Source organism: Pseudonaja textilis, chromosome 1 (genome assembly GCF_049901715.1).
Source record: "Pseudonaja textilis isolate UNSWEBS1 chromosome 1, rPseTex1.2, whole genome shotgun sequence".
NCBI classification, from domain to species: Eukaryota; Metazoa; Chordata; class Lepidosauria; order Squamata; family Elapidae; genus Pseudonaja; species Pseudonaja textilis.
In genome coordinates this window covers 214,774,015-214,784,630 of record NC_141990.1, presented here as the reverse complement: position 1 = coordinate 214,784,630, position 10,616 = coordinate 214,774,015, and the positions used below count along the sequence as shown (strand labels likewise).

Here is a 10,616-nt window from a genome sequence, read left to right as displayed (position 1 = left end):
CTCACTCTCACACATACACATAAGCACCTATGTGAATGAGACAGACTATTAAGAATCAGCAAGAAATCCAGCATGCAGTTTAGCACCATTTTCTGCTATAAAAAACTGAAAAACCTTCCCGTAACCTAGCAACTATGGTATAGCAGAAATATGAAATCCTTCTTCCTGTTACATAAAGTAAAGCCTGCTTCACATCACCATTTCTATCTAACAACTGGCATTTTATTTATATTGCTGTAAAAATGTAAAGCTATTCTTCATAGCAATCATAAAGCCGGTATCTTATTTTCTATTGACCATGGCCTACAATAAAATGGAAAAGGAAAAGAAATCTCATACTTAAAAACTGGTCAGTTCATCTAATCTAAGAGCAAACCATGATTTAGACTATAATCTTTAATACATGAAGGTCAATAATATCATGTAAATAAAACAAATATGAGAATTCCAAAGAGGAACAAAGATCAAGTTTTCGCACTTTTAAATGCTTTAGAAACATTTTCAACACAGTATAACCTTTTTTGGGGGAAAAGATAACAATTCAACAGTCAAAATTTAGAACTCCTGAATATGAACCAAGATTTTAGCAACATTTAAGCAACAGTCACCCAATGTGCATGGGTATACACACATCTTTTTCTAATTTTAAAGGCAACTGAAAAGCTCTTTCCTTTAATGAAATTAAGGTGTTAAATTAGCAAGAATGAGATGGAATCATCCAGTTGTTAGCAATCCTAGCTAGCATAGGCAATACTATACTGAAGGATGTTTCCCCTACTCCTGTTCTGAGACTTATAGCATGTATTTAGCCAAAGAAAATCCAGGTGGATACAACTAAGTCTAAAGAGATACACTAAAAGATAGATAAATAAACATTTTAAACAGTAATGCAACAAAGCCTCCATTCAAATAACCTAAGGGGCAGGTGGTCAATGAAGATATTTTCTTTAAAATACTATTCCTTGGATCTAGCTGTTCTATTAGGCATTTCAGCATTTTAAAGAATGAGAAGGCCCAAATAACTGATTAGCATTAGCATCCAAGTCCTCTTGGATTTCTGTTCAAAGAGGGCTTTTGCACAACATCATCTTGTGTGACAATTGTGAACTTTTCTGCAACGGGAGGCATTACTTACTGCCACTCATCCCTTAATCATCTCTGGATGAAATTACTGCTATGACCTCTAATAGGCCTTGAAGAGCATTCAGAGAAATTACAATTGGTCCATTACTCATATTGATGTAGTTATGTGTGTGCCTTGTGGCGCTCATGTTACATCTTGTCGCCTTCAAGACCTATATAGTTTACATAGTTGGGTATCTGCTAGATGGCTTTCTCCAAATAACACTTGCCTGTTCAGTAAGATGTAATTGAGTTGGCTGTTTATATGTTCCTTTGACCAGAGGCCATCATCTTCAAGTATCCGAAAAGCATACATTTTCAGTCATTGCTTCCTTCTATGGAGCAGTACAGGTGAAACTCAAAAAAATTAGAATATCATGCAAAAGCTCAGTTATTTCAGTAATGCAACTTAAAAGGTGACACTAATTTATGAGATAGACTCATTACATGCAAAGCAAGATAGTTCAAGCCATGATGTGTCATAATTCAGATGATTATGGCTTACAGCTCATGAAAACCGCAAATCCACAATCTCAGAAAACTAGAATATTGTGAAAAGGTTCAATATTCTAGGCTCAAAGTGGCCCACTTTAATCAGCTAATTAAGCCATAACACCTGCAAAGGGTTCCTGAGCCTTTAAATGGTCTCTCAGTCTGGTTCAGTAGGAAGCACAATCATGGGAAAGACTGCTGACCTGACAGTTGTGCAGAAAACCATCATTGACACCCTCCATAAGGTGGGAAAGCCTCAAAAGCTAACTGCAAATGAAGTTGGATGTTCCCAAAGTACTGTATCAAAGCACATTAATAGAAAGTTATGTGGAAGGGAAAAGTGTGGAAAAAAAAGGTGCACAAGCAGCAGGGATGACCGCAGCCTGGAGAGGATTGTCAGGAAAAGACCATTCAAAAGGAGACTTGGGGACTTTCACAAGGTGTGGACTGAGGCTGGAGTCAGTGCATCAAGAGCCACCACACAGATGGATTGTGGACATGGGCTTCAAATGTCGTATTCCTCTTGTCAAGCCGCTCCTGAACAACAAACAACTTCAGAAGCGTCTTACCTGGGCTAAAGAAAAACAGACCTATTCTGTTGCTCAGTGGTCCAAAGTCCTCTTTTCCGATGAGAGCAACTTTTGCATCTCATTTGGAAAGCAAGGACCCAGAGTCTGGAGGAAGAATGGAGAGGCACACACTGCAAGGTGCTTGAAGTCCAGTGTGAAGTTTCCAGTCTGTGTTGATTTGGGGAGCCATGTCATCTGCTGGTGTTGGTCCACTGTGCTTCATTAAGTCCAGGGTCAACGCAGCCATCTACCAGGAGATTTTGGAACACTTCACTCTTCCTTCTGCAGATGAGCTTTATGGCGATGCTGACTTCATTTTCCAGCAGGATTTGGCACCTGCCCACACTGCCAAAAGCACCAAAACCTGGTTCAATGACCGTAGGATTAATGTGCTTGATTGGCCAGCAAACTCGCCTGACCTGAACCTCATAGAGAATCTATGGGGTATTGCCAAGAGAAAGACGAGAGACATGAGACCAAACAATGCAGAAGAGCTGAAGTCCCCTATTGAAGCATCCGGATCTTCCATAACACCTCAGCAATGCCACAGACTGATAGCTTCCATGCCACGCCGCATTGAGGCAGTAATTGCTGCAAAAGGGGCCCAAACCAAGCATTGAATACAGTATGCATGCTTATACTTTTCAGAGGTCCGATATTGGTCTATGTACAATCCTTGTTTTATTGATTGCATGTAATATTCTAATTTTCTGAGATTGTGGATTTGGGGTTTCATGAGCTGTAAGCCATAATCATCACAATTATGACAAATCACGGCTTGAACTATCTTGCTTTGCATGTAATGAGTCTATCTCATATATTAGTTTCACCTTTTAAGTTGCATTACTGAAATAAATGAACTTTTGCACAATATTCTAATTTTTTGAGTTTCACCTGTATTCCACCTCCCAAGAGATCTGAATATCTCCCTTCCTTTCTGATCTTCAGAAAATTTGTGAAGTTTTATTTATTTTATTTAATTTTCTTCTTCTCCCAATTTTATGTTATTACCAGTTGTGTCTTCCAATATTATGTTACTACTAGTATTATAATGTATGATTTGTTTTTAAATTAGCTTTTTATTGTTTTTAATCCCATTTATATATTAGGACTTGTATGCCACAGATAGTGAGCTGACTAGAGCAGCTCTAAGCCATGTAAATAACAAATATTGCCTTTCTATTCAGTTGAATCTGGGGACTATTTTTTCCTTATCCCAATTTTTACACAATTCTTTACTACACACCGATCACACATAAATCAATTAATCAGCTTTGTTTTATAAAAATGTCTCTCTATATAAAATGAAATGCTTCCCCCCCACCACCGCCAAGAAAAAGCGATATGCCAAAGTAGAAAAGCATGATGCTCATAGTTTAAGGAACAAAAGAAAATTTAAAACAATCTTAAAGACACTACATCATTGATTTAATCTTATTTGAAGAAAATACTACTACTCACCACCAGCTCCCTGAATCATGGTGCCTGATTTCTGGACCTCATCAAATTTTGTAAATATGATGTTCAACCTGGTTTGAAAACAAATGAATAATGATTTTGGCAGTACTTAAATGACATCCAAATAAGGCACATTTCTGCCTCTAATTTTAAGTCCTTTTTTAAATTAAATGTAAATGATAAATGAAAACAAAAAAGAGATTAAAATGTTTAAAGAATAGGAAATTTCAAACTTGTACATAATTTGAACTGTATACCTCATTCATTACCCTGAGAAAATTTAGTCCATTATTCAATCTTTTAATTTACTGAAACAAAAGATACAGGTAGTCCTCAACTTATGATTGGTCATTTATAGTGATGGACAATGAAATCCAAAAAAGCTACTTAGGACCAAAAGCTCCAACATCTGGGACTCCCCCTCTGTGGTGACATGATCACATTTTAGTCTCACATTCACAGTAGCAATTTATGGCCTTTTTGTGGAAGTTGGTGTTTACTTTCCAGCAAAAATGTTCTAGAATGAATAATGGATTCACTACGACTTCTATTTTTGCTTAAAGACTGCTACAATAAGGTTATAAAATTGGGTCTAGTCATGTGGTGACCTCCTTGAAAATCATCACAACTTACCACCAAAATTGTGGACTCAACTGTACACTGAAGACTACCTATACTTCATTTTCCAGGAACATAACACAAACAAAATGCCACTATTTCAGAACATGTTGTATTTTATTCTCCTTATTTTCATGATAGTATCATAACTGAGAATTGTCTTAACAAATCCTTACAATAATCTGATTTTTTAAGAAAAAAAGTGGACCTAACAAATGAACAAAAGCTCAGAAAGAGAACTTTTTCACTCACCGAGACTGTGGCAATCCCTTTTTGCTGAGATCAGCTCTTACACGTTCACCTACATGTCTGTAGATTTCTACAAGGCTATTTATTGCTGCATCACGAACCTAATCATTAAAAAATAACAAAGGAAAATATTGTTACATATTGCGGTTTATGATCTATTTATGTTTAAAAATAGCTATACTTAATTTTAAGGCTTTAGAGATCACAACAGGTTCATCTTCATTTAGTTTCCTTGAAATGACCATAGTTAGCATAAATCAGTATTCTCAACAACATCCAGGCAAGAAATCATAATTAAATGAAAACGCAAATTTTCAAAGTTCTTCTGAAGGAACCCATGATTCTTAAAAGCTTAGTGTAATTCATGCTAATAGCCTGTCTTGCTATATCATACCTTACTGGGAAATAATTTCTATACAGGTAGTTCATGACTAATGACCGGTCACTTAATCACTATTCAAAATTACAACAAACCCACCAGGAGACTACTTATAAGTGAAATTCAAAAAATTGGAATATTGTGAAAAAGTTCATTTATTTCAGTAATGCAACTTAAAGGTGACACTAATATATGAGGTAGACTCATTACATGCAAAAGCAAGATAGTTCAAGCCGTGATGTGGCATAATTGAGATGATTATGGCTTACAGCTCATGAAAACCCCAAATCCACAATCTCAAGATTATTGAGAATATTATTACAATATTTGTGAAAAGGTTCAATATTCTAGGCTCAAAGTATCCCACTCTAATCAGCTAATTAAGCCATAGCACTTGCAAAGGGAGGTTCCTCAATCAGCCTTTAAATGGTCTCTCTCAGTCTGGTTCAGTAGGAATCACAATCATGGGAAAGACTGCTGACCTGACAGTTGTGCAGCAAACCATCATTGACCCCGTCTAAGGAGGAAAACCTCAAAGGTAATTGCAAAGAAGTTGGATGTTCCCAAAGTGCTGTATCAAAGCACATTAATAGAGAAAGTTATGTGGAAGGGAAAGTGTGGAAGAAAAAGGTGCACAAGCAACGGGGATGATTGCAGCCTGGAGAGGATTGTCAGGAAAAGACCATTCAAAAGTGTTGGGGACTTTCACAAGGAGTGGACTGAGGCTGGAGTCAGTGCATCAAGAGCCACCACACATAGATGGATCCTGGACATGGGCTTCAAATGTTGTATTCCTCTTGTCAAGTCGCTCCCTGAACAACAAACAATGTCAAGACGTCTTACCTGGGCTAAAGAAAAACAGACCTAGTCTGTTGCTCAAGTGGTCCAAAGTCCTTTTTCTGATGAGAGCAACCTTTTGCATCTCATTTGGAAAGCAAGGACCAGAGTCTGGAGGAAGAATGGAGAGGCACACACTGCAAGGTGCTTGAAGTCCAGTGTAGAAGTTTCCAGAGTCTGTGTTGATTTGGGGAGCCATGTCATCTGCTGGTGTTGGTCCACTGTGCTTCATTAAGTCCCACAGTCAACGCAGCCGTCTACCAGGAGATTTTGGAGCACTTCATGCTTCCTTCCATATATGAGCTTTATGGGGATGCTGACTTCATTTTCCAGCAGGACTTGGCACCTGCCCACACTGCCAAAAAGCACCAAAACCTGGTTCAATAACCATGGGATTACTGTGCTTGATTGGCCAACAAACTCGCCTGACCTGAACCCCTAGAGAATCATGGGGGCATTGCCTGAAGAAAGATGAGAGACATGAGACCGAACAATGCAGAAGAGCTGAATTCCCCTATTGAAGCATCCTGGTCTTCTATAACACCTCAGCAGTGCCACAGGCTGATGGCACCCTCATGCCATGTTGCATTGAGGCAGTAATTCCTGCAAAGGAGGCCAAACCAAGTACAGAGTACATATGCATCCTTCTACTTTTCAGAGGTCCGATGTTGGTCTATGTACAATCCTTGTTTTATTGATTGCATGTAATATTCTAATTTTCTGAGATTGTGGATTTGGGGTTTTCATGAGCTGTAAGCCATCATCATCTCAATTATGACAAATCACGGCTTGAACTATCTTGCTTTGCATGTAATGAGTCTATCTCATATATTAGCTTCACCTTTTTAAGGTGCATTACTGAAATAAATGAACTTTTGCACAATATTCTAATTTTTGAGTTTCACCTGTATGACCCAGATTTGAACTTCTGACATTTCATCTCTGCCTGTTTTCACATTAAAAAGCTTTGGGAACCGGGCAAAATGTTGCATTTATGTGTGTTTTCAGCATCCTGTGATCATGCAATCATGTTTTATGGCACTTTTGCTGATAATGGCATTTACTTCTGGTTTTCAGCAAAAGCATGCCCAAACAACTGTATTATTTACTTAAGAACTAATGCAGATGCTTTACAACTATTGTGCTCACTTAATGACCATTGCAAAAAAGTCATAAAATCAGTTTGATCATATAATCAGCCTACTTCATGACCATTACAATTTACAACCTTGATAGTCAGACTCCATTACAGTTTAAGTCGCAGATCACAAAACCTAGATTATTTTGTAAGAAATCCTCCTTCTAAGGCATTGATATACAATTCCTGCACTTTAAGGGGCAATATAGAGTTATGTTTCCCTTCTGAATAAACCATTTCAACCATATTGTGATTCATATTCGAAGTATGTAATGATACAGGTCTCACGCTCATCCTCATTTTCTGTAAGAGTTGTGTTGACAGAAATAGCGCTTAATTAAAAGGTTCTTGGGAGAGGACTAAGGATCCCTCATTTCAGCTCTGAGCTACGAATATTTTCTTTATTTTATAGCTCTTAATTATTTATACCAAAGGGCAGAGAACAAAATATACTTTACAGATCTATTTCTATATCCATCTATTGACCTCAGCTCTTATGGATAGCTTACACAAAGACCCACTTTTCATATTACGTAAACATATACTTAAAATTACTTCTATAAGTAGGATCAAATTCCTATACAGGTAGTCCTCAACTTATAACAGTTTATTTAGTGACTGTTCAAAGTTACAATGGCACTGAAAAAAGTGACATGACCATTTTTCAGAGTTACAACCTTTATAGCATCCCCATGATCATATGATCAAAATTCAGGTGCTTAACAATTGGTTCATACTTAGACCATTGTTGTGTTCTAAGGTAATGTGATCACCTTTTGCAACTTTTTGACAAGCAAAGTCAATGGGAAAACCTGATTTACTTAAGAACTGGGTTTCTAATTTATCAACTGCAGTGATTCACTTCAACAACTGTGGCAAGAAAAGTTGTAAAATGGGGCAAAACTCACTTAACAAATGTCTCACTTAACAACAGAAATGTTGGGCTCAATTCTGGTCGTAAGACAAGGACTACCTGTAGTCCCCTCTCCTCCTCCACTTCTTCCTTTCTCTTGGTAGTAAGGTTCTTCTTGACACCACCCTTACATAGAAGCAGGTTTATTCATACAACTGAACTAGAAACGATGTTTTAAAACCAGTTGCAACTAATTTTAAACAAGTTAATTATAGACCTGATAGGTCTGCATATTTAGGCAGCCAAGGTTTGCTTTGAATTCCAATCTCAAGTATACCAAACAGATCATAAGCTGTGTATATATTTGGTGTAGAATTAAACTGGAAATAAAAAGGGAGGGGAACGCTTATGATTTGAGTTTTTACTGGAATTTATTTCTGCATGTACATTTCCTGCTTACCTGAGAACCAGATTATAGTGGTTCTTCCCACTACCATTTCCCCACATCATCTTTCCCATCTACAAGGGTACTACAAAGGTAATAACTATATTCTTACAGGAAAAAAACCCTGCTAAAACAAGCCAATTGGCTTTAGACACCATGGCCAATTATCCAATTAAAGAAAACTTCACTGAGTAATAGATGTATTTGTATATTTCAACATAATTTTTCCTTGTTTTTCAATAATGTCCATTCATAAAAGTCATTATTTTAACCAATTATTAAGTCAATCACAACTGGATAGGTACACACAACACAGAAAATCACAGTTTACTATTTACCCATTCATCCATGGATTATTTTTCCTTCCACCTCCCAGTAGGCAAAACAGGTAACCATGATTAAAACAGAAAGTACAGAACGTTCCAGAATGAAAGTTAAAATCAAAATAAAATTAATTAACAAATAAGAGTCAGTCTGCTAATGGTAGAATGTAAATGGAAAGAATAAATGAGTGAGTGAACAAGTAGATAAGTGAGTGGTTGGTGGAAAAGATAGCCCTTTGTAATTTTCTAAATCTAATGATAGTAGACACCAAACTCAACTCCCAAAAATAGTTCACTCCATGCCAGAAGGACTTTTTCTGTGTGGTAGATAAACAAATTTCTGACTGGAAGTATTTGTGCAAAGCATCTTTTCACACCTTAATGTGGAAGCAAAAAAACTAAAAGTGTCAAAGAGGATGTCATCATTATTCATCCAGTTACGGAGACAATTTCTGAAGGCTTTGAGAAATAATATCAGAGCAGATTAATAGAAAAGCTGGAACTGCCTAAGGAGATCACAATCCATGAAAGTGTCTGTAGTAATAAATACGTGGCAAATATAAGATGCCACAAGACATTTTGCAATGTGTTCCTGCAGAAAACTCATCTGGTAACTCTATGGTAATTTGTATGTGTACACAATTAACTATCTGACTTTCAGTCCAGTCTCTAGGACAATCGATCACATTTCAACCTTCCAGCCCTATACAAATATAAATATAAAACAAAAACGCAGAGATTAGTACTTTAATAAAAAAGGACCCCGACTTCTGGTTTGAAGGGCTTCGGTGACAGACAGAAATCTGTGATCGTGCGTGGTTTCTGTCTGGGCTCGCCGCTGGAGTGCCCCAAGCCGGCTGGTTTCAGGGCTACACCACCCCGTAGAGGTGGTGAAGAGGGGAGAGACCGCCAGCAGGGTTGAGGAGAGCCACATCTCTCCTCCTCAGCTGGCCATTACTCCCTTTCCCGAAGGCAGTTGCAGCGGTGGTCAGAAATAGCCACCACAAAGGAGAACTCGACCGGAAAAGAATGTGCAGGAGGAAGATAAGAAATGAAAGTTTTGGCTGACCGGGTTAAATTGTAAAAGCAACAACTAAGGTATCCTGGAATTTAAACTTACAAAAAATAACATCGCTCCCAAAAAAGAGTCGGAAGCAGCGAAGGAAAGTGAAAAGGGAAAGGTTTGGCTTTTTTCTTCTTCTCTCTCCTTCCCCATACTGACAACTAAGAGACTTAAATAAGAAATCGGAAAAATCCGCTTTGACATCAATAGGCAGTTAAGCTGAAAATAAAACAAAATGCCAAAGGGAGAATAAAGATTTCTGGACATTAAAAAATTTCTTTTTCATATGCAGGAAGGGAGAGAAAAAGAATAAGGGCAGGATCTGGAAGAGGGAGGAGACTGCCTGGAATTAAAAAGAATCTACAGTAAACTTCAACAAGACTTCTAAAAGATACATTTTAACTGAAACTTTGCAACTAAATAGTAACCCCAGGAAGAGAAACTGAAAAAAAAGAGAGCAAAAAAGAAACAGCTTGCGTGTATTTGGATTATTTGGTGATCTTTGGATTCTTGGTTATTATATTTGAATGACTAAAATCAATTGGGTGGTTGTTTAAAAATTTATACAATGGCACTTCTGGATGAGTTGAAAATGGAACTTAAAAAGTACAAAGAAGATGCACAAGAAGGGAAGGGCTCCCTTCTTGGCTTCGTTTTTCAATTCTTAGAAATGGAGATTTGGAACTATGAGAAACAACAAGAAAAGACTGCAAAACAAGAAGACTGGGACAAAGAAGAAGCCATCTTTAATGAATAAGCAATTTTATGTGGGGAAGAAAAAGGAAAAGGGGGGAAAGAGAATGGAGAATTTAAGACTTAAAAAAACAACCAAAGAAAAATAATTCAAAAATTAAGTATAATACTGGAAAGCAACAGAAAAGGGGAATACAGAAGAGAGAAATATAGGTAGAGAGACAAGGGGGTAAAAAGGGGAGAGAAGAAGAGAGGGAAGAATGAAAGGAAAAGAAGTTACAAAGGACCAGGAGTAAGATATAGAGAAACAGGACCTATTTAGAGATAATGGGTGAAAATCTAACTGAAAAAGGGATTCTGTAAAGGTACATAAGATT

General features: G+C 37.3%; 1 protein-coding gene across 1 annotated transcript in view; it reads right to left on the bottom strand.

The window, feature by feature from the left end:
* CLASP1 (cytoplasmic linker associated protein 1) overlaps nucleotides 1-10,616 on the bottom strand; it is a 238,772-nt gene that overhangs the window by 131,310 nt on the left and 96,846 nt on the right. The window contains exons 7-8 of the mRNA XM_087920454.1: nucleotides 4,512-4,609; nucleotides 3,645-3,712 (exon numbers count right to left, since the gene is read on the bottom strand). Of these exons, the coding sequence (XP_087776580.1) occupies nucleotides 3,645-3,712; nucleotides 4,512-4,609 (166 nt within the window). The remainder of the gene's footprint in view (nucleotides 1-3,644; nucleotides 3,713-4,511; nucleotides 4,610-10,616) is intronic.